The sequence below is a fragment of the Panthera uncia genome, chromosome F1 (genome assembly GCF_023721935.1).
Source record: "Panthera uncia isolate 11264 chromosome F1, Puncia_PCG_1.0, whole genome shotgun sequence".
NCBI lineage: Eukaryota > Metazoa > Chordata > Mammalia > Carnivora > Felidae > Panthera > Panthera uncia.
In genome coordinates, this window is record NC_064813.1 from 11449936 (window position 1) to 11475580 (window position 25645).

The 25645-nt window shown below is 41.5% G+C and overlaps 1 protein-coding gene across 3 annotated transcripts in view; it reads right to left on the reverse strand.

Moving 5' to 3' along the window:
- The window catches only part of NME7 (NME/NM23 family member 7), a 264705-nt gene that overhangs the window by 46365 nt on the left and 192695 nt on the right, over positions 1-25645 (reverse strand). For 2 of the 3 annotated variants that reach the window (XM_049633877.1, XM_049633878.1), the window contains exon 11: positions 8598-8705. In XM_049633877.1, the coding sequence (XP_049489834.1) occupies positions 8598-8705 (108 nt within the window). Of the gene's footprint in view, positions 1-8588; positions 8706-25645 lie in introns of those variants that run through there. The other variant, XM_049633879.1, reaches the window with a different exon arrangement.

The following is a 25645-nucleotide window of genomic DNA, read 5'->3' on the forward strand; positions in this document are numbered from 1 at the left end:
GGGGTGGAGGCACACGGCCGCATTCATGATATTTTCCTCCATGCGTTTACCTGATAGACACTGACTAAAAGCCTGCACTATGCTCGGCAGGGACTAGAGATTCAAAAGTCCGAGAGGTCCAGACCCTCAACCAGCAGGGAGAGAAGATACGGCTCGGGCCCCCCCCCCCCCCCGCACCTGTGCATCACATGCCCATGTTGAGTGGTGAGTGCAGATGTGAAGAACCTGAGGAAAACTGCTTACAGCTGTGAGAGACCCAGGGCCTCGGTCCTTGTTAGCCTCGGCATGCATTAATGCATGTGCACACACACACACACACACACACACACACACACACACACACAGCGCCCTCTAGTCAGCCCCTGAAAGGGCATATGGCAGCCTCAACACTGAGACGTCAGCCAAGAAATCCAGGTAATCAACCAGGTCACGACTGGCTCCTTTCGGAGAGGCCACAGACTTCTCGAATCAGGGGCCAGGCCTCCCTGGAAGTGTAGTAACCCTTGGCTGCCGTTGAATCCATTGAGAGAGACCACAGATCCCTTCAAATTCCAGACACTGCCTGCTGTTTCCAATTCTAAATCCTGGAAGCAAAATAATCCCTTTGCTGGTCTGACAGGGTCCAGGTTTTCCTCAAAAGCAGAACCATGGCCAACTTTTTCCCAAAAGGTATAAAGGTCAGTAGTTTCCAAATGCTAGTTTAATTATTAGCTATGTCAGAATCACCAGCAACGTTTAAACAACAACAACAACCCACAGATACAAGAGGCTCATCCAAAATCTACTTAACCAGAATCTTCTATGATAGCACTCCAGGCTTACAGTTCTAAAAACTCCATACTGCGTATCTAAAATTAATATAACACCGCATGTTAACTATACTGAAATAAAAATAAAAATTAAAGCTCCATGGGCGATTTTGACGCATGTTCTTGGCTGGGCACCCACTGCCTTAGGGCAGCGGAATTACCTGGAGGGCTGGTTACAGCCGATTCCTGGGCCAGACCCCCCAGAGTTTATGAGTTTATGAGTCAGGAGTCTAGGGTGGGGCCAGGGAGTTTCAGCTCCACAAAGTTGTCAGATGATGCAGATGCTGCTGATCAGGGTAGGACGCTTGAGAACCACCACAGTGGGGAACAGCAGGGGCCGATTCTACTGGAAACCCAGTCCCCGGCTAAACACCTGTTATTCTTGTTGACCATTGCGGCACAGGCTGCCCTCCCCCTCCCCAGTGCTCACTCTCCCTTTCTTCCTTCCAACAGAAACCTGATTGTGTTGGAGGGAGCAATGTTGTCAACGAAGAGAACTCCGTTTACCAGTTCCCCTTGAAGAAGGGGGTGGCCATGGGACGAAATCAGCAGATAAATCATAGGCAGAGTTTGTGGGGTGGGCCTCCTGGAAAAGCTCCTCAGAGTGTGCAGGGAGGAGGATGGTGACTGAGCCGGCATTTTTCACCTCTTGCCCCTTGCTCTTCCCCCCTCCTGCCTGGACCACAATAGTGATCGATGCAGCTCCAACAACCACGCGGGGACCACGGGCAAAAAGCACAAGCTAAGAATGCCAGTGAGGAGCATGAAGATGGGCTCTACCAGGCCCAGGCGGCCTACATTCAGACCTCCAACCGGTCGCCCATTTCCCCCCATCTTGTTACTGTTGCCTGGCTCTGGGATTCCTCTCCCCTCGCTCCCTGTGGCCCCTCGGTGTCAAAGTAAACTCCCTTGAAACTTGAACTTCTTCACCAGGCCTCCCGGCCTCAAATGAGACCTGGATCTCCCCGAAGCCATCACCTCCTCGGGCCCTTGGGTGCAGCTTGTCTCGCCAGCCGCGTAAAAACAGTGCTCCTCTTTCTCCCGCACGGAGGCCCTCAACTCCGAGGCTCTGCCGTCTGGCTAGATCCTCTCTTCTCCTCCTCGTTGCTGTCACACGCCTCAGGTTCACGGCCCTCCTTTGCTGGGAACTTCAAACTTTGGATCACCATTTTCCGCTCCACCCTGCCTCCCGGCCAAGATCCCAGGCGACTTTAATTTCACTTTAATTTCACGCTGAAGCCTCCACATCTCTGGTGACCGAAGGTGGCCTCCGCTCCGGGCCACGGCCTCTTCCACGGCCACACCCTGAACCTCAGCCTCTCCCCTGAGCGTCACCTCTGAAATTTTAAATTCAGATGAGTCTACTCTGATCAGAGCTCCCTCCCTCGGTTGTTCCAGGACGTCTGTCCATAAGCTTCAGAAAGGCTTTCAGTCCCTTTTGACCTTCTGCCTTTATTCTGGCACCTCCCCCTCCAATACACCTTCCCTTATTTAGGACTTCAATCACTCTTGCTGACATCCTCAGTGATCTTGCCTCATGCACCCACCTGCAAAAACCTCACCCTAAATATCACCCAGAAATCTGTATTTTGCCATCAGCTCTTTCTCCATGGCTGTCTCAAGCCTTCTCCACATGCTACGTACTGCATAGGAGTCACTGAACACGTAAGTGAGTCACCTAAGCGGGTTGTAGAAAACTTACACATGAAATCACGTTAGGCTTTGCCATCAAATTTATGAAAGAACTTTGGTTTTACGAAATTTAGGTGTCACAGATAACGACAGCGGTCGCCATCACCTGCACTTGGAGACAGGAGTTAATCTGGTCTCATTCTCCTAGGTTACCCTTCACATCCAAGTAGTTTCTGAGGCTATCCGTTCTGGCCCCCTAAATGTCTCTTGACTGTTCCTACTGCCACATCCATTCAGGCTATCAGAATCTTCCCCTAAATTACCTTAACAGCCTTTGGCCAGGTCTTTCTCCCTCCAGACTGACCAGAACCCCTCCCCTCCCCCTGGATCTGTTCTCCATCCTGCAGCCAGAGTGATCCCTGTAACACAGATACGATTGTGCTATTCCCCTGTGTAAAACATTTATTTGGATTCCTGTTGCCCTCCGGATAAAGTTCAGATGTCTTAATATGACTTTACAAGGCCCTTGATGACTTTCCTAGCCTTATCTCTTGCCATTTTCCACCTCAAGGTCAAAGTCCCAGCCTTACTGAACTATTTTTAAATCTCTTAGAGAAAGCTGTTCGCTTTTGTCTTAGTACAAGTTGTTCCCTCTTTGACAGTGTACTAGTTAAAATCACAACTCTTCCTTTGAGATAGAAACTAAAACTAAAGATAAATTATGAGCGTCAGTGTGTGCAGAGGCCCGTACTAACCACGGCCAAGAAAGCCAGGCCTGTCCAACCATTTTATTCCTACACCTCTGTTTCTTTCTGGCTAATGTTTGATTAACTTTTTTTCCAGAGTGTACCAGAACAGGAATCAATGAAGAAATAATTATATATCCAAACTCATATTTGTTTTGACCAACTATTTACACATATAATGAAATATTTGATAAACTTTAAAAACTTTAGTTTTATGACCACAAAAGTGATATAACCAAGTTACAGAATACCAGGAAAACAAAAACAGAGGAAAGACCCATGTTCTTGTTATTCTAAAAAACAATTACTATGATTACTATCTCCTAAAAGGTAAACTCCACAAAGGCAGGAGCTGCATGGATCCTCTTTACTGCCATGTCCCCAGTGCTGTGTTTTCAATTTAAAAAAATGTAAATATCTGAATCAATGACTGATATACTATTTTGTTATATACAATTCAAAATTCAAACACTGTATTTTCCACTATATACCTATTCAGCAACTTTGAGAATTTCAACTTCAGTACATGTAAAGTGTTGGTTGTTCCTATGAAGATAATCAGAAAACAGCAGTGCTGGGAACGGACTACAGAAGGAACACGAGCAGCAGAGAAGCTTTGGGAAAGATGAAGGAGGAAGTGAAACTCAAGAAATATCACCAGTGATGTGCGTGAGAGGAGGACTCAGGCTAAGTGGAGCAGGGGGAGGCATACACAATGTCGGGTCATAAAATCCAACAGGCATCACGCAGCTTCCTGGACAACGGGGAGCCAACAAGTGACTCTTTTGTATAAGCCATACCTGCCGTTCAGCAAAATCAATGTGTCAGAGTCTCGTTAGAAATGTACACAGAAACCATCTAGAAAGGTTTCTGATGAGCAAAGGAATAAACGGACCAATTATATTAGAATCTCTGCTTGTTATTGTCAAAAGTGTCAAGGTCACCAAAGTCAACAGGCAAGAAAGTCTGAGGCAAGTTCCACATTGAAAGAAACTAAGCAGAGAACCAAACACAATGGGTGACTCTGACCCGGATGCTTTTGCTATTAAAACACATTACTGAGGCAATGGGAGAGACCTGAATGGGGTTTAAAGATTAAACAGTAGCAACATATCAATGTTAATTTCCTGACTTGGATGTAGGAAATGCCCCTTTATGTTAAAAACACACACTAAAGTATTCAGATACAGGACATTATGCTGGCAACTTAATCCCAAAGGTTCATGAAAAAAAAAATTATTTTGCACTGTACTTGCAACTTTTTTGAAGTCTGAAATTGTTCAAAAGAAAAATAATTAGAATCTCTAAGGGTAGGTCTGGGCATCAGTATTTTCAAAATGGCCTAGGTGATCCAGATGTGCAACCAAGGCTGGAATCTGTTGCTGTAGCTCATCATCATCATCATTATTTGGAAAAAAAAAAAAAAAAAGGTTACATACTTCTGCACGGAGTGCATGAACCATAATTTATTTCACCAAATCCTTCCCTCTTTTTCTTCAAAAATGATTCATGGAGGAGCATTTACGTGCTGGGCAAGACAGATTCTCTTCCCTATGAGTATTCAGTCTTCTGGGGAAATATATGTAAGCGAACAGACAATGTGCTGTGGTTAATAACAATATAATTGCTATCATTTGTTGAGCAATTACTCTGTGCAAGGCACCATGCTACCTGATAGGGCGGGCACTGCTATTATCTTCATTTATGGAATGAGGAAACCTAGCACGATGAAATGAGTGCGGAGTGCAGGGTGCAGGGCTGTGTCAGCTGTGGGCTATGCTGCTATGTGAGAGGGAAGCAAAACCCTATGAAAACATGGAAGGACCTTTGATACAGGCAGGGAGGATCAGGAAAGCCTTCTCAGAGGAGGGACCTTTGGACACGCACATTATTTCCGATTTCAATTGCCCCAAATACTCCTTCAATGAGCATCTGTGCAGGGAACTTTCTATTTTGTAGTCCTGCCCCCCCCCCCCCCCCCCCCGCCCTCCTCCTCTGGTTAGATTCTAAGAAGTAGAATTCTGGAACCCAGTGGAAAAACTCCGTGGCTTGCAATACCTGTTGCCATGTAGCTGTCCTCAGCAATATGAGGACACCTGTCTTGCTGAAGCCTCACCTTTCCGAATCCTTTGCCCTTAGTAAAAAACTAATATTTCTTTAGTTCTTTAATTAAAGAATTTCTTTCAACTACTTTTGCTATACACTTTGCCATTAATGCTTTCTTTACAGCTCAAATTTAAGATCTTTAGAGTTACTACCAATGAAGTATCCGGAACATTACCAGTGAAACAGCCTTATAAGATGTCTCATACCAGAGATACTGTCATTTATTCCTATAACCACAAAAATGGCTATGTCACAGTTCAGAGCATCTGAATAAATCCGATTGCTATATTCATGTTAAGACTTCCATGGGCGCGTGCGTGGCTCAGTCGGTGAAGTGTCTGACTCTTGGTTTCGGCTCAGGTCATGATCTCACAGTTCATGGGTTTGATCCCCGTGTCGGGCTATGGGCTGACAGCTCAGAGTCTGGAGCCTGCTTCAGATTCTGTGTCTCCCTCTCTCTGGCCCTCCCCAGCTTGCTCTCGCTCTCTCTCTCTCAAAATAAATAAACACTAAAAAAAAAAAAAAAAGATCCCTGACCTTAAAACTTATTGTGAGCTCAATAAGGACAAGAGAAATGTCTTGTTTGACTCTGAAATCCCATTACAATGCCAGCAAGTAATACGTGCTGTAATCACTGGCTACAAAAATAAGTACATAAAATAGATGGTAATAAAATATGAATTGAAACCATACCTTCTAAAATCTACACATATGACAATAAATAAACTCAGCTCAGGAAATATCACATGAGGAAAAGATTAAGGAAAAGTAACTTTTTTCCATTTCCCTGGCTCCCCATATAAACAGGGAGCCCATAATCCCAGGGTGCCAATGACAGTTCCAGTTTATGTCCTTTGTCCTAGCATCTTGTCTGAATGGAGCTGCCTTTCGGAAAGTTCCTGGATTAGGCAATCCATTTTACGGTCAACCTACATCTAAAGGGTGTTCTCTTAATGAGCAGGAGGATAAAGGGCTCCCCTGATCCAACAGCTTGTCTTTACGACGCTCTGAATTTCGCTTTAGAGACCTATGAACAGATAACAATTTTGACTTCTAAGTGTTTTATAATACTTTATCATTTAAAGCCAAGTAACAATCTGCAACGGTTAATCCCTAACTAGGAGAACATCCCTTGGTTCTGTCAGCAGTCTTTGTTCCGTTTTGCTGATAAAAGTGAGACATGGAAAGAAAAAGGGACTTATCCAAGGTTACGTCAAGTACGAATCACCAGGCTGCTGCAGCTACAACTTCTGGTTTTTGATGAATTCTCTAAACCACACTGTTATTAACACAATGAAATCTCCCGAGCAGTTAAGTTAGAGAGATTTTAGTCATTTAGTAAACGGCTTTGTAATAAACAAAATAAGTTTCATAAATTTCATAAAATAATACATTTCATAATTTAATGATATTTCAATTTTACTGAAAAGTCTGTACTCAAACCTAGTCTGTGGGTCCTAAACCCTCAGAAGGTAAAAGGACTTATTTATAAAGTTGGTGAAAATTTTAAATAAACATGGCATACCCTGGGTAATTACAAAATGAAGTTTGTTACATTTTTATATTTCACAAGTATGTCAAAATTTCGTACCGGGGTGCATAATTTAGATAAGAATACATTAACATGTAATCACATGTTTATCACATTAACATCTTGGATTATAGCAAAAAACCTTAATGGAGTTAACAAAGTCACTCTCGATAGCAACAAAAGCAAAAACGGATGAGAATAAATTTAATATGCCACGTCAAGACCCCTATGAAAAAACACCCTATTGCTTGCATAAAAGAAGACGCATACACATTGGGAGACTCACAATTATAGATAAGTGACTTCCACATTAATTTATAAGCATAATGTTAGACAAGGTCCCGCTTACATCCTGGGGGAGTGGGGTAAAGTTCCTGTGGAGGAATAAACTTACAAGAATAAAGCAAGAAAATTTTTTCAAAGTATCAAGTACAATAATAAAAACAGTACTTTGTTGGCACAGGCCAATTGAAAAAGACAGAAAGTTCAGAAACAGGCACAGATGTGTATAAGCCTTTAATAAATGAGAAGTAACAGTGAAGGCAGGAAGGATTTAACGATGTTGTGACAGCTGACTAGTCCGCACCCGACACCATACGTCAAGTTCCAGGTGGACTGAACATTTCAATGTAAGAAAATGAAAACAAAATGTGGGGGAAGACTTTTTCTTTGTATGACTTGAGAGGCAAAAAAAAAAAAAAAAAAGACTGATAAATTTGACATAAAACATAAATAATACTCTCTAAAATAAGTATGTTTTGAGGGTGTCAATCGTTTTCTGTCATTGATGCTATAATCACTTCGGTTTATCATGTGTCTTTTCATTTCATTTCAGTTCCTTTTGACATACAAAAGCGTTAAAACTGCAAAATGAAACTTCAATTTTTTTTTTAAAGTTTATTTGCTGTTGGCCTAGAAATGGCTTTTTAAAAACCCAACCAGACTAATATTCACTAATACACAGATGAGAGGTCAACATATGGCTCTGTCCTACAGGAGCGGTTTGATTTAAGAATGTTACTACTTAACTTCTGTGTCTCAATTTATTTTACTGAAAAAATGGACATAATAGTAATAACCTATTAAAGTTCCTTTGGAGATTAAAATAATTAATTTATACAAAGTGTTTATCTATCATGCTAGATAGAACCCAGCATATAGTCAGTAAATGGTAACGATTACTTTTAATATTATCGCACTGAATATTTGACTTCTTAATTTCCTTACGTGTTTTTATGACTAGAAACTTAAGGTAATGGTATTTTTACCTGATTTTAAAACACATTTCACATTATCTAATGAATCCTGTAGCTTTTCTTTCCTTTTTTAATGTTTGTTTATTTTTGGCGCTGGAGAGGCAGAGAGAGAGGGGGACAGAAGAAGATCCAAAGCCAGCTCTGTGCTGACAGCACAGAGCCCGATGCGGGGCTCAAACCCAGGAACTGTGAGATCATGCCCTGAGCCAAAGTCGGACCCTTAACTAACTGAGCCACCCAGGCGCCCCATAGCTTTTCGTTTTTTAAAATTATTGTTAAATGTATACATTAAAATATTGCCATCTACGTAATATATGCCAATCACAAAAATACCTTAATTCTTTGAGTTACACACAGCATCTTACAATTTGGTCATTTAAAGTTGCAGTCTGAAGTCATCAGATGGCCAAGTAGTAGTATATAATCCAAGAATATTAAAAGGTCTCTTACACACGCCAGAACTGCTGAAATTACGAGTTTGAAATACAAATATGATGTTTACCTTTCTTTATCTTACCTCTAATAGGCCATCCTCTGGTAGATCAGTACAGTGGACAGCGTTCTGGATCTTAGTTTTACCAAAGATTGCTCTGAGCGTTCCAGGGCGTAAATGCCGGGCAATTTCCTATTAAATACATATTCACATATAGATTAAAGTCAGTCATACAGTGTTAATAAGAAAAACACCAGCTACAGGAAACACTTGAATTATTTGTTTACGAAATACACGTATACATTGATGGCACTGATTTTTCCTGGAAACAGCACGAATGCATGAAACTTTGAGCGATGAAAAATTTCATTCACTAGGCTTTTTCTGTGGCCTGTTGTAAAGTTGAGAGGGCAATAATAATCAAAATAATAATAATAATAATAATCAAAAATAATCAAAAATAATATTTTTTATCAACAGATTATGGGGATCACATAAAATATGAACCTAGTTCATTACTGTGAAAGACTTGTATCCTAACAACTTGATTTAAAACGAATTAGTTTGCATGGATTTCAAAAGATTTTTCAAAATGTTACAGTTGTATCAGCTTTAGTACTAGCTCATATGAGGGGGAAAATGGTTACAAATAACTCCAAATTGAAGGTAAAAGAAACAAGAGGTTAAAAAAAAAAATGAAAGATGTGGGAGTATTCATGACCTACTTATTAGTCTTTTTTTATTCTAAGTGAAGCACTTCCAAAACTTCAATTTTAATTCTGACATCTACTTACAAAAATGGTATTTAATATATATGAAAATTTTTGACAAATGAAACAAATACCTGTGTACCCACTATTTAGGTGAATTAAAATAAAGCAACAACTTTGAAGTCCCCTGTGCGGGACTTTATCCTGACTCCACCTATCCCATCCCTACGTCTACCCGGAGGTGCCCGTTACTCTCAATTTTATTTAAAGATTCCCTTGTTTAGTTTTCAAAACACTGTTTTTCAGATTTCTCCATGTTGTTATAGTCATAATTAATTTATTACTATATAAATCCAATGTATGACTGAGCATATTTTATTCCGTTTCCTGTTGAGGGACATTGAACTAATTTCTTCTCTTTCCCCCTTTCCTTCTCCACTCCTTGCTTTTGACATACACACACGCACACACACACACACACACACACACACACATTCTGCTACAAGCATTCTTGTACATAGTACAGTGTATACGTACAACAGTTTTGTCTGCACATGCATATTCAATTATACTAAGTACCGCCAAGCCATTTTCTTAAGTGGTTGTAATAATTTGCCCTCAACCATCAATGCATAATAATTCCCGTTATCCACATAAAATCCAACATTTCATACTGGCTGACTCTTTAATTTTGCCATACTGGTGGGTGTTAAATGGTGTCTCACTGTATTCTTACAGTTCACATTTCTGTAATTACTAGAGAAGTTTAGTGTCCTTTCATAAACATCCACTTTTGTAAGATGCTTATTCTTGTCTTTTCTCCATTTTTCTACTAGGCTTTTCTTGTTCTTTTTGATTATGATTCTTAATATATTCTGACTTCTATTTTTTTGTCACTTTTTACGATGCATGTATCTTTTTCCAGGATGAAGCTTGTCTTTGGGTTTTCTTTAGTATGTCTTTTGTTGATGAACAGAAATACTAAATTTTAATGAAATTAATCAAACTTTTCATTTATGATTTGTGCTGTTTCTGAAGGAATTATTCCCTGCTCCAGGAACATAAGGATACTCTTCTCTATTGTCCTCAAAATCTTTAGATTTTGCCTTCCAAATAAAATTCTTGATCCACCTAGAATTGACTTTGGCTATAATCTGAGGGGGGCATCCATTTCCATTTTTCACTTATGGGCATTTAATTACCCCAGCACCATATATTGAATAGTTTTCCTCCTTCCTTACCAATCTCCAGTGATGACTCTGTTATTATATGATTTCTGTGTAGGTATGAGTCTATTTATTAGTTTGCTGTTTGGTTCCATTGGACGTTTTGTCTATCCATGTATCTACATTATACTGTCTTAATTATTATAGCTTTATAGTAAATCTTCAACTGGTAGGGAAAATCCTCCATAGTTTGGTTTTGAATGTATTAAGTTTGGACTGCTATTAGATATCCAAGTGAAGTTTTCAAATACATGGTTGGGTATGAGTGTACTTTTCAGAGGAGTCTTTTAAACTGCAAATGACAATTTGGGGGTCCACGGCATTGTTAAGACATTTAAAGGTACCAGTTGGGTAAGATTGTGAAGGCAGTGAGATGACACATCGGGGCACCGTATCATTGGAAAACCAAGGAGACAAGGAGAGATGAGCAAAGGAGATGGAGAAGAAACAACCAGCAGGTAAGACGAGTTACAGAAGGGTCCTCTCCTAGAAGGCAGTGAAGAAAAATGTCAAGGACAGAGAATCCTCAACAGTGCCCAATGTTGCTGAGAAGTCAAGCAGGGTAAAGACTCAGGGCTGAACACTAGATCTATCAATATGGAGTCATGGATATCCTTGACAGGAGTGGTTCCAGAGGCCTGCAGATGAGCAAAACACTGATTAATGTGGTTTCCAGAGAAAAGGGGAGTAGAGCTGGGAAGAGTGAATACAGGCAAGTATTCTGAGGAATTTTGCTAAAAGGGGAGAAGAGAAATGGAGCAGTAAATGGAAAAAAGTGGTATGAAGAGAGGTTTTTCTGGGGGAGAGGGTGAATTTTAAATTGGGAGAAATAACAGCACGTTTAAATGAGATACCACCTCACACCTGTCAGAATGGCTAACATCAACAACTCAGGCAACAACAGATGTTGGCGAGGATGCGGAGAAAGAGGATCTCTTTTGCACTGCTGGTGGGAAGGCAAACTGATGCAGCCACTCTGGAAAACAGTACGGAGGTTCCTCAAAAAATTAAAAATAGAGCTACCCTATGACCCAGCAATTGCACTACTAGGCATTTATCCAAGGGATCCAGGTGTGCTGTTTCAAAGGGGCACATGCACCCCCATGTTTATAACAGCACCATCAACAATAGCCAAAGTATGGAAAGAGCCCCAATGTCCATCGATGGACGAATGGATAAAGAAGATGTGGTGTGTGTGTGTGTGTGTGTGTGTGTGTGCGTGTATGCGCGCATACACGCACACACACACACACACACACACACACACACACTGGAGTACTACTCGGCAATCAAAAAGAATGAAATCTTGCCATTTGCAACTATGTGGATGGAACTAGAGGGTATTATGCAAAGTGCAATTAGTCAGAGAAAGACAAATATCATAGGACTTCACTCATATGAGGAACTTAAGATACAAAACAGATGAACATGAGGGAAGGGAAGCAAAAATAATACAAAAACGGGGAGGGGGGACAAAACATAAAGTCTCTTAAATATAGAGAACAGAGGGTTACTGGAGGGCTTGTGGGAGGCGGGATGGGCTAAATGGGTCAGGGGCACTAAGGAATCTACTTCTGAAATTACTGTTGCACTATATGCTAACTAACTTGGATGTAAATGAAAAAATTAATTAATTAAAAAATAATAGCACATTTACACGCTGATACGAACAACCCAACAAAGGGAAGCAGGAGGGAGACGAAGCGGGAAGGAGAAGCAGGAAATGCTGGAGTAATGGAATCCAGTGCAGGAGTAGGGGAGCTGGCCTTATCTAGGCCAAGCAGCATCCAGCCTGAGCAACAAGACCAAATACAGAGCCTGACGCAGGTAAGTGGTTCTGTGCAGCGGTGGGAACCTATTGAAGTTATTTGTAATTTTTATTGAGACATAACTTACACAGATAACATGTATCGGTTTAAGTTTCTTTATTTGAGAGAGCGTGCATGCATGTACACCTACGTGATAGTGAGTGGGGGAGGGGCAGAGAGAGGGGGAGAGAGCATCTCAAGTAGGCTCTGTGCAGTGCCCCACATGGGGCTCCATCCCATGAACCGTGAGATCATGACCTGAGCCGAAATCAAGAGTCAGTTGTCTAACTGACTGAGCCACCCAGGCGCCCCAACACGTGTTGGTTTTAAGCGTAACTGCCCCGTGAATTTTGTCGAATGGATCAACTCAGTAATCACCCCCCTAAACAAACTATGGAACATCTCTAAAGTTCCCTCCAGAAGTTTTCTTTTGACTGATTCTATTGTGCGGTGGAAAGGGCAGCAAGACTGTCATCAGCTGAGGGGAAGGCCGGGGAGGAGGTTTGCGGATGTCAGGAGAAAAAAGAAGGTTTGGAATACATTTTAAGAGCAAGAAAGTGAATGAACCGGGAAAGTATAATGTGACTGCCGAGCAGCACTGAGGAACCCCGTCAGGCCCTTTGTTAGTGAGGTTAGGTGAGCAGTCATGAACGCAGAGGGAGATCTTTCAGGATAGCTGTGTTCTTCTCCAGCCACACTCAGCATTTGGTCGAAAGCTGAATTTAACGAAGGGCGGGGCTTTGCCCAAAGAAAACAGCAAAACAAGAGAGGAGTGAGGGGGGTTGAAGGTGTATTCAAGGTAGTGATGATAATAATATTGGACAACACACATTACACTAAGAAAGTGAGGGCCTGGGGTTGGAGGGGCGAGAGACAACGAAAAGGTAGATCAATGGATTGGAGCTCCTGGTGGGAGGATTATTGAAATCGGCGTGAGAAGAAGTGAGCTGGAAAGTTAAGGGATGAGATACTCGAAGTTACTGGAAGTGAGTGGAGAGGGTGTGTTGGTTCACAACCCTCTTGGGATTTGCCGGGTGTAATCTGAAACTGGCCCCGGTACTCAGAGGGCAGGGAGAAACTGAAGAAAGAGGTCAGTAGTGGCAGTTTTAATAAGCAAGAGGAACTTGGGTGGCAGCAAGATGAAGGGATCCCTGTACCTGCCAGCCACACCTTAACCTTAATTGGGTTGAGTCACATATACTGTGCGGGTGTCCTCAACTCCGTATCATTAGCTTAAGGCTGCGTCCTTGGAGCAGCCACTGGTGGGGAGCAAGGCAAGCAGAACCCTTTTCCAAGGACAGGGAATGGGGGTGGGGGGCCTCTGATCGACTGGGTCGACTGACGGTCACGTCTTTCCAATGACCTTCTCCGACGGGGTTATAATTTATAATGACCAGTTTTAAGGTGTCACCACAGCTGAGGTCACACGGAAGGCAAGAATACTAAAGAAAGGAGGGTCACACAAAGAGACCAAAGTACTCAATGGACCACCTCTATGGAGATGGAAGTCACCAAGGGCGATGGCGGCTGTAGCTTAGGATGCAAACATGCTGGGCAGTATTCACATCTGAGTCCATCTCACTTGAGCACATTTTATTTATTTATTTATTTTTAATATATGAAATTTACTGTCAAATTGGTTTCCATACAACACCCAGTGCTCATCCCAAAAGGTTGAGCACATTTTAAAGGTTTGCGTTTATTTAATTACTTAAGTCTTCCTTCCAAGGTTGTATCAAATGCCAGTTACCAATGTACTGCATTTAAGAAAAACATTTTGGTAAACTAGAAAATAAGGATAGCTTTATGTTTCATTTCAAATTCATTGCATTCATTCTGTCCCCCGAGAACTTGTTCTGTACCTACTTTAGTTGGTACGCACCATTTTCATTAAAATATTACTTTCATATAAGTGACTGCTGTATGCACAGCACCTGAATTCTGAAGAGGTGTGTGTGTGGGGGGGGGGACGCATGTGTGTTGGTGGTTGGGGGGACTGTTGTTAATCACATTGTACTGTGGTGAGAGAATGTGGTCTTTTTGGTTTTCCTTTGAAGGAATTCGTTGGGATTTTCTTTGCACCCTAACACGTAGTCAATTTTCGTCAATGTCTCAAGGGTGGCTAAAGAGAATACTGCACAGGTTGCATTCTCTGGCAAAACCAGCTCTGAGGAAACCAACTCCGAGGTGTGCATGCAGGAAGTCTATTGGGAGGTGGCCTCAGCATCCACACTTGTGGGCAAGTGAGGAACACGGGAGTGGGAAGAGGGAGAAGTTGAACTTCAATGAGTAACACCGGCAGCCTTAGATAACCGCACAGTGAGCCCCGGAGATGCGATGACCCTTCAGAGTCAACCTGAATTGTAGAAACAGGTGAGGCCTTGATCTCTCCAAACTGACACGCCACTGGATACAGGCCACTCCAGGGAAGGGGCTATGACCTTGGGCAAGGTGGCTTTCTTCAGCAGAGGGCAATATGGGAAATAATGATGGAATTACTGTCAGCAGCCAACACACAGCTGGGGAATGGGCACTTCAGTCCGGAAGCTGAGGGGTGGGGGGCGGATATGAGCAGCCCTCTGTAGTATCTACTACTTACATGGGTACAAACACACACACACACACACACACACACACACACACACACACACACACGACGCATGGTGTAGACACGGCATCTATGACAAATACGGTGCTGCAGACAATTGCAATCTGATTACCATCCTTTTTAGGTAATGAGTTTCTTCTCCTTTCTGGAAGGTTTTGCATTATCTCTTTATCTAGGCAATGGTCGTTGACCCGTCACTCTGCTCCACGGTCCACAGTCCAATTCAGTACATCAGCTTCTATTTCTTCTACTGTTTTCTCTCCTCCATTTCATCTCTTCTTTCCTTTGGCTATTTCTACGCAATAAATGTTGAGACTTCTGGTTCAATCTTCCCTCTCTCTCTTCTTGTATACCTTCCATCTGTCTTTTTGTACTATATTCTGGGGGAATTCCTCTGTTTGATCTGTCACCTACTTTGTTTTTAAACTGGGTCCATGGTGTCACCCTACTGACTTGCTATTTTTTTCAATTTCAAAAATTGTGTTTAAGGCTTTCACTATCTATATTTTTTTATAGATCCGATATTCCTTAGGTCTTTCTGAGGATACTGCCTCCTCTTATGTAAAGACTCCTTGTTAGGCCTGTTACTTTGGTTTCCTTAGGCACTGGCTCTGTTGGTTGCATCTGGTGTCTTCCTTACGGCACCGGTTAACCTCGAATGACTTGCAATCCCGGGCTCTCCGTCTTCCTGTTTGGAAACTTCTGTTTACCTGTCATGGACGCCGGAGGCATGCCGACAGGTGGGGCTGGCTGCTGTCCCTACAGAAGTGGGGCTTCCCATTTGTCCTCGGTGTGATACTAGCTACCCATCCACTACTCTGCCTCTAGCTAAAGCTCCAGATTCACTGCCCTGGGCTGCGGCCAAAAGCATCACCTGCCTTCTGCCCAGGTGAGCGGCTTGCCACGCAGCCTCCCCGCCCATCACCCTGCCCGTGGCCTCCCGCCCCTCCTGACACGGAGGCCACGGTGTCTGACATGCAGCACAGCCAGAGCCCCTGTCTTCTCTGAGCAGTCCTCTCCTGCATGCTGTGGAGTGCGGCTGTCCTTCCCCGTTCAAACCTGTCTGCTTTTTACCTTTCAGAGTGAATGGTCTGCTAATGATAGGCATTCTTTCCTGTTTCCAGCATTGCTGGGGAGTTACTCTTCAGAATAAAAGATAAGACAAAACGATGCGAAATACAATCTATCTCCAACCATTCCTGAGGATGGGAAGAGCAGGGGATTATCTGCCACGTTAATGCCCACTCATCCTGCAGACAGTCTCTATTTCCCCAAGCCCATTAAGCCACCTTCAATTCGCTGTTCATGCTGCTCTCATTTTGTATCTAAAATGTAAATATTATCATGCTACTCACCTGTAATGGCCTAATGCCCAAGCCCCTTTAGTGCGGCATTCAAGGTCCTCGACATTCTGCCTAAACCTACCTTTGAGGCCTCGCTCACACCTTCCCTGAAAGCTTCAATCCCACCAGCACCTTTTCCTCTACAAAACTAACTTGAATTCCTCCCAGAGTAATCTTCCCTTTCCCACCATTTCAAGAGGAACTTAATGGTCCTAGTACGAGCCCTCTGACTTGCATTTTATGTTTTTTGGTGTGTGCCTATTTTTAGTAAGTTCCCATTAGACTCTCAACATTTAACACGATATAAAACTTCCTCGATATTCCTCGTCTTATTTATAAACACCCAGTAAATGCTTGCTAAATACCTGCTGACTGACATAAAATGACAACATCTCTATTCAGGGAGCCGGGATGGAGAAGTAACAGAGGGCAACAGCTGTGGGGGATGACTCTGGATTTGAATTTTGCCTTTGTCACTCACTAGTTGTGTGACCCTGCCGTGTTACTCAACCTCTCTGCGCCTGCTTCAAAGTTCTCATTTGTAAAACAGGGAAAGAAATGGGACTTAACTACAGGGTTGCGATGAGAACGGAAGGAAGAACTACCCGTGTTTCGAAAAGCGTCTGTCCCAGTCAATAGATAATGGCCATTGGTTTTATTAGTAGGACTTCAGAATTGAAAGGAAATGGGAGGAGACACTTCCTAAAGAGACAGAAACGGGGGATACTTTGATATGCGTCAAAGCCAGTCCAACCAAATATTCAAGCACCTTTTAATAAATATATAACGTCTCTCAAGATTTTTAATGATAATTTTAGAAGGTAAAAGTTTAAATAATCAAGTAATAAGAACTTAGATTAGACAATAATCTTAGATCTTAAGACCTAAGAACTTAGATTAGACAATAATCTATAAGTAAACCACAGAAAGTCTTTTTACCGGTACAATATATCGTGCCAGTAAATGATAGTGATGAAGCATAAAGCTGTAGAACACGTGTTTTTGTCATAGTTTTCTTTCACTTTTCACTAAAATTGAGGCTTTCATTTGATCTGTTTTTTGAAAAAGTATTGATACCTTGATTTTAGTTTTGATTACTATAAAATTTCATATATGTCTGTAGAAGTAAAAAATACTGCAATACTGAAAGTGAAAGCCCAGAAGAATCCTCCACAGATCCTTATCCCCCTCTACTTGCCGGCAGATTTTCCCTACTTGTTCCTAACAGATTCATGCTGTCCCATTCCTCGTACACTACGGTGAAAACCAGCCCCCCAAGCCCCCGTCTGAAGAAGCGGAAATGAATCTCAGATACATAAAAGCAACAAGAATTACCAACACGCAATTTACATATCCTAAATAACTGCTTAAAGTTACTGCAGTTTTAGTAAGTGATGGGTTATGCTGAGCAAATGAGACTCTTGAAAGCCCCACATTTACTCGTATTTAGAAGGTCGGCAGTCTTTCAAACTCTACCAAACACCTGGCAGATCTGTCTGCCACCACAACCTGGCCTGCTGAGCTCCATCAAGTCAAATGCTTGGTTATTACACGGCTCCCCATAAGGACTAAAAATTCCGCTCTGGTAATCCTGCGGGGGAGGGAGGGGGCGGAGGGGGCGGTGCCAGAAGAATTCTGGCTTAAGGAATGACCTCTAAATCTAAGACATGGAAACAATGCACTAAGTAGAATGGTGACTAGCTCAATACTGAAAACAAATGAGAGAAGATTTATGTAATTACTCTTTTATTGTGTGCATTGTAAATATTGTTTATTGAATTATAAGTCAGACTCATAAAATAAGTCTGGACAAAGAAAAACTGCTTCCACAGAAAGCCACACTGTTTCTGTTCTCTACAATATGACAGAGATACACAAGAGTGAAAATGACCTTCCACTTAAGAGGTGAACTGGGAAGAGATTTGTGCAATTTGCTGATTATAGAGCCTTTGAGAACGACAACTTAATGATCAGCTATGGAATATATTCATATAATGAGTGACACGTGGTAGAAAAGCACACCTGGTCATGGGTCTAATTTTGAAAAAATTCTAAGAAAAAAGTCTTCTATAAACTATAGGGTAACCATGTTAGCAACGATATAGACAAATGGATGCACATTAAAAGAGGAAGGAGCATAGGTCTTGGCAAACCTCAAATAGCTGAGAAGCAAAACAGAAAATCAATATACATTGCCCTCATTTCATAGACAATAAGGGTAATAGAACTTTCAAAGGCCAGTGAAGCAGCCACCATATTGAAAGCAGCAAATATTCGTGCTTTTAGCCAACAAGTCCTATCATGTTAAAAAGTACATGCTTAGTTCTCTCCTTGACTCCTCTGGTGCTTCAAAAACACCCCACCAAATCTGACCCTCAAACGCTTTTCCATTTGCATGAAACTTGATATTAACTTTACAGTTTTATATTCCTGCGACATGAGCAATATGAGACTAATTAATTCACAACTAAAACGTGATAATGGAACATTGGAGGACTTAGAAGCAGGAGAAGGGACCAGAGAGGAGATCCAAAGGCTACTTTTTGCAAATCTAGGATCCTTCTAGAACCTATGCACAGGACTCAAAAAGAGTAACTGCAAAATTAAATTCAACTACTTATGTATAAGTCTCACTGAGTGAGCCGTCAGAGAATTCACAGTAAATACACTCATCTCATTAGCTTTGGAGACCACGTGATTTGCTTAAATATGAGGAATCATTAAAACATGCGGCTTGGGAACCGATGAAAGGCTTCACATCTCACTTTTCATTAGGCAGAAATTAGGTGGAATCGAAATTTATAGGACCTGAAGAGGGTGATAATTAAACGGGACTTCAGGTAAAACATTTAGACAATTCAATCTTGCCTTTTGCACTAGGCTTCAACAGACCACATGCCATACTCATCACGGCCTCTTCCTGAGCTGTTCGCTACCTTACCAACAATAGGCACGGGCTGATACACGTGCTATTTTTAAATAAAAAATGATGATCCCTTTGTTCTCTTTTCAAATAGCTGGGCAAGTCTCTTAGTCACTTTTAGGTAAATTACTTCATATGTTAGCAAAACCCACATGGACACATTTACATTACGTCTGTGAACATATACACGTTAGTATAGAGGAAAACGACATAACTTTCTGGTAAATATTTTCCTATATTCTGGCTTTCCTAAATGCTGCATTTAGGAGACGTAACCTTTGAAGTGGAGTCACATTACTACTGAGAAACTTGAAAGGCATCCTCAGTCTCTCCCCCAAAAAGAAGCGCTCCCCACAGTCTACCCCATCCTGATAAAATAGAGAATTGTGACACAATCTTCTTTGACTCTCCTAAAAAAACTTAGAGCTCAATACCTGGAAACTCCCCTAAAGGGACAAAACAATGAAACAGCTGGGACCCATTCTTGACACCTCTATCACCCAATTTATTACAAAGTCCTGTCAATAAAATGCTGAAATATAGTCCACATCGGTCTATTTCTTTGTTCCTCCACTCTGCCACCATATTCTCTTGCCTAGACTATTGATTTCTTAGATTTCACTCTTCCTGGTTTATGCAGTCTCCTAGATCCTACATATATGCTACACAAAGCAATCATAGTGAGGCTATACAATGCAAATTGAATTATACCATTTCCCTACCTAAGATGCTTCTCTTAAGAGAAAACCTAAAATTCTAACATGCTTTAGAAAAGCCTACATGATCGGATTCCTGCTTACTTCTCCACCTGCACTTGAAATAATCTAGTCACTTCCACCTCTTCCAGTTTTCAAAGCCACCAGGCCCTTTCCTAGCTCAGGCGTGAAAACACAAACTTTCTCTTTGAATATTCTGGCTCCGAAGTTTTTCTCCCTCTTCGCAAGAAGTTCATGGACCTTACAAATGGTTCGGAATAAGCAACATAAATAAGATCGGGCAGATTCTATAGCCTGGCTCTCTCAACCCTTCACTCTATCCTCCTTCTAGATGGAGGCTAGAAATATAAAAAACTACATTCTCTAGGCGCCCTCTTGGCTAGAGTCCTTCATGTAAATTATGTCCTACCAATGAGATCTGGAAGGCAGAACTGAACACAGGCCATCGACCTGCTGGTGTTGCTACTGCAAGTTCGGGTGGGACACACAAGGGTCTGGAGGCAGTTGTGGTGGCCAGACTGAGTGCCTAAGTCACCAGATTCGGTGACAGTCAGTGCAGGTGGCAGCAGTGGAGGCGGCAGCAGCAACTTCTGGCTTAGATGCAGGTACGGTGACCTTGAAATCAATAGTTCCAGTGGTCTAACAAACTCATCTTAGTATAGGTGTGTTTCAAATTATAAAACAGGACAGAAAGTTTATAAAATTTCACATTATATATGTTATATATTAGAGTAGCAACATAAATTTCAGCAGTTAGTGGAAATATCTTGGTGTTTTAAAGGCCTAGGCTCAGCGCACTGGACTCAGCTGAATGATAACGCCCCTCAAATGTCTAAAAGTGTCTGGCCAAGTTGGAGGCACCCAACAGTAGATACAGTCATCACCTTCGTAATATTATAAATAAACTCCTAAGATTACAGCTAACAATGAAGCACTTACATTGTACTTTCATTTTTAAAAAGACATAACATTTCATATGCACCTCACAATCCCCTGTTGCGTTGATAACGCAGACCATTTTCACCTTTTGTAGGTGTGGATAACCTGGTTCTACAGACAGTCTTAGACTTCCTGTCAAGCACCGAAGAAAGACCGTATACAAAGATCAACCACTTTGGGCAGACTCTTAATTTCCTAAGCTGCCCAAGGCCTGCTTGCGATTCCCTTTAAAGTTGCCATGGGTCTACCCCTACAATTCACTCTCTCACCTTGTTTAGACCACAGTGGTCTCCCAACAGGCCAGTTGCCTCCACCATCAAAAATTGACTCCCGTGATTTGTTTCCACATCTGTTTCACTCTCGCATCTATAAATGCCTTAAGGACAAGGACTACGACGGTTGTATATCCAACACACAGAGAACGCTCATGAAAGATTCACTTCATTAATCTGGTTAATTAGCCAGTAGAGAAACTAGACCTCTTGGTTACTAATAATCCAGTGGGCTTTTGGGTATATTACACCCTTTAGATACGCCTGTTTTAAGGAACCCTGCAGCAAATCCTTTTGAAATGAAAGTAACCACTCCTTAATTTATCTGTTTTGTGAACTGATGGGTTTGTAGATCAGATTTGCTCAAACTAGGCCACACCTGTCTCAGAATGGAATCAAGAACTCTCAGCACTAATCCCACAGCTCTGCGAGTGGTTTCTTCCGTGACCGTGACGGAGGATGACACTGCTGTTTCATCACAGATACAGGACACCACAAGGTGAATATGAGATGGGAGCCATCCGCCAGAGTGGCATTAGGCGTAGAAGCATGCTCACAAGTGAATTTCCAGTCAGTATATTAAGACACACCTAAATTTCCGGAAGGGCTACTTTATCTTCTGGTGAATATCCACAGTGTACCAAAGGACCAACTCACCCTAAACATTAGAGCTCACATTATAGTTAATCATCTTTCAGCTTATTTGAACTTCTCTATGACTGCTATTGCTCTAGAATGGAATAAATCACATTCTTACATAGGATCTTGAGGCAAGAGCCTCATTTAGAAAGCAAATAATAAACTGTTCACCATAGTTACAATGTCATCATTATTTTCTGGATTGTTTTTTTTTTTTTTTTACAAGTACTCATTTGTGCACAAAATACATTGAATTTTTCTATGAATGAGAATACCTGATAAATCAGAATGCCCCTTTACTTAGATAATTCAGATTAGTGTTGTTGCTCTCAGAAGTATCTTGTATTCTTTCCCCAAGTCTTTATTGTAAAAAGGTAATTTTAGATTTTTTTCTCATCTTTAGTCTTTAACAGCAACAGCTTTTTTTTTAAATACAAATTTGTTTTTTAATGTTTCTTTATTTTTGAGGGGGGGGGGGAGAGAGACAGACAGAGACACAGAGTGCAAGTGGGGGAAGGAAGAAAGAGAGGGAGACACAGAATCCGAAGTAGGGTCCAGCCTCTGAGCTGTCGACACAGAGCCCGACGCAGGGCTCGAACCCACAAACTGTGAGATCATGACCTGAGCTGAAGTCGGACCCTTAACCGACTGAGTCACCCAAGCGTCCCAAATGGTAACAGCTTTTTTGAAAAGAAAAACTTTTCTTTGGGATTTATATTCTAAGAGGTAACTTTAATCCCCTGAAATTCACTTTCTCCGTAGCAGAATCGTACCTGAAATTCACTTTCTCCGTAGCAGAATCGTAAACTATCATCTTAGAATACAAAATTTACATAGAAAAAAATAATTCCATTTCCTCATTCTCTTCCAGACTATCTGATCTCTCCTTTTCTCTGCCAAAGCAATGCTCGGAATGCCTTATAGAAATCCGACTTTCTCTTCTATTGCTGGAATAAAACAATTCTTTTTCTTTCTTTCTTTTTTTTTAATTTATTTTGAAGAGAGGCAGAGAGGAAGAAAGAGAAAGAGAAAGGGAAAGGGAAACAGAAAGAGAATGAGAAAGACAAAGAGGAAGAAAGAGAGAGAGAGAGACAGAGCCAAAAGGACAGGGTAGCAGGGGAGGGGCAGAGAGAGAGGGAGAAAGAATCCCAATCAGGCTCCACCCTCAGCACAGGCCACCACGTGGGGGTCAATCTCACAAACCACGAGATCATTACCAGAGTTGAAATCAAGAGCCAGAGGCTCGGGCACCTGGATGGCTCAGCTGGTTGAGTGTCCGACTTCTTTGACTCAGGTCATGACCTCATGGTTCGTGGGTTCCAGCCCCACGTCAGGCTCTGGGCTGACAGCTCAGAGCCCAGAGCCTGCTTTGAATTCTGTGTGTGTGTCTCTCTCTGCCCCTCCCCTGTTCATGCTTTCTCTCTCTCTCTCTCTCTAAAATAAATAAAAATTAATAAAATTTTTAAACACATTAAAAAAAAAATCTTCCTTCATTCCTGGTGGTATCACTACCCTCCCAAATGTTCAGGCTAGCCAATTTCAAACTATTTCTAACAATTTCATTCATTCCACACAACCAGTTAGTCATTACCTAATTTGCTAATCTCATTTGTTAATTTCCCACTCCATTTATTCAATGAGTATTGATACCTATAATACGTGAGGTCCTGGGGCCAGAGGTAAGGAAATAAAGTTTAACTGAACATTTCTATTCTAAGAAGTCACAGTCTTACGAGACGTCAAGTAAATAAACAGCTAGCGACGTTCTAGGAGTTGTTTAACAAAGAGCTGTCCAAAACCAAAACATAAACCATAAACTGATTTGTATTGTTTGCTCATTTCCGTAGTGTAAATACTCCTGCCATGACAGAATGTGAAGACGGGAAGTGGTGCTAACAAGGGGATCTTGTGAGCTGGTGCGAGCTGACCCAGCATGCCACTGTGAAAACCCTCACGAGGTGACCAAAGCTCTACTGGAGACACAAGGCAAAGTGCTCTGGGAGCACAAGGATCTTCACAGGATCTTTTAGGTTCTGTGAACTTCCTTCCATCCTTCACAACTACTGCCTTAAACTAGTTCAGCAAGGGGCAAGGGAGGCCAGCAAGGTAGCTTTTTCCGACTCAATCACCTCAGTGGCTCCCCACTAAGTTCAAGTGTGCAGGGTATGGTAATTCAAGGTGCTTCTCAATTTTGCCCTGAGGTATTCTTTTAGCCTCATCACTTCATACAAATCTGTACGATTTATGCTTTAGAAACTACTGAGACGTGAAAAAGGCTACTGAAAGAGAAACGCAAAATTTGTCTGTGGACCCAGGATATAACAGAAGATGTACATACTTGCCTTAACAGTGAACCTTTCTTTACAACTTGCACTGAGTCCTGTCTATACTCTGTGATAATCAACATGCCCATCAAACACAGTAGAGTGGAGAAGCTTATCAATACATTTATTCGCTCTTCCCGGGTTTGGAATGTGTTTTTATTTCACCATAACTTGTTCATGCTATTCCTTCTAGCATGTTTTCCCTCTTATTCTCTGGTCAGTGAAACTCGAAGCCTCCAGAAGAAGAGTCTTTCCATGAAGCATTCCCCAATTCCCAGCTAGAATTAATAACTCTCTGTGCTACAAAGGGTACTTAGCAATGGACCCTGTGTCATAAACTGAAATTACGTTGGCTATCTCTCTGTAAGGGTATTGATCAGTACTATTTCCAGATGACATGATATTATACATATAAAATCCTAAAGACTTCAACAAAAAAACTACTAGAAGTAATATATGAATTCAGTAAAGTTGCAGGATACAAAGTTAATACCCAGAAATTGGTAGCCTTTCTATACACTAATAACCAAGTAGCAGAAAGAGAAATTAGGGAAATAATTCCATTTACAATTGCACCAGAAAGAATAAAATGCCTAGGAATAAATTTAACCAAGGAAGTGAAAGACCTATATTCTGAAAACTATACAACATCAGTGAAAGAAATTCAAGATGACACAAACAAATGAAAGACAGTCCATACTCGTGGATCAGAATTAACTTTATTAATTAATTAATTTAATATTGTTAAAATGTCCATACTACCCAAAGCAATCTATATATTCAGTGCAATCCCCATCAAAATACCTGTAGTGCTTTTCACAGAACCGGAACAAATACTACAATTTGTATGGAACCACAGAAGATTCCAAATAGCCAAAGCAATCTGATGAAGACGAACAAAGATGGAGGTGTCAGAATCCCAGATTTCAAGATGCTCTAGAAAACAGTAGTAATCAAAACAGTATGGTACTGGCACGAAAACAGCCACAGAGCAATGGAACAGAATAGAGAGCCAAGAAATAAATGTATGCTTACACAGTCAATTAATCTATGACGAAAGGAGGCAAGAACATACAATGCAAAAAAGACAGTCTCTCCAATAAACGGTATTTAGAAAACTGAATGGCTACATGTAAAAGAATGAAACTAATACCATATTCAAAAATAAACTCAAAATGTATTAAAGACCTACACGTGATACCTGAAACCATAAAAAATCACAGAAGAGAACACAGGCAGTAATTTCTCTGATATTGTCACCAGCAACAGTTTTCTAGATATGTCTCCTAAGACAAGAGAAACAAAAACAAACTATTGACCCTACATCAAGTAGAAAGCTTTTACACAGTGAAGGACACCAACAAAATGAAAAGGCCACCTACTGAATGGGAGAAGATGACACATCTGATAAGGGGTTAATTCCCCAAATACATAAAATCATATGACTTCACTCATTGAGAACTTTAAGAGACAAAACAGACAAGGGAAGGGAGAAAAAGAAAGAATATAAAAACAGGGAGGGGGACAAAACAGAAGAGACTCATAAATATGGAGAACAAACTGAGGGTTACGGGAGGGGTGGAGGGAGGGGGGATGGGACCCATGGGTAAGGGGCACTAAGGAA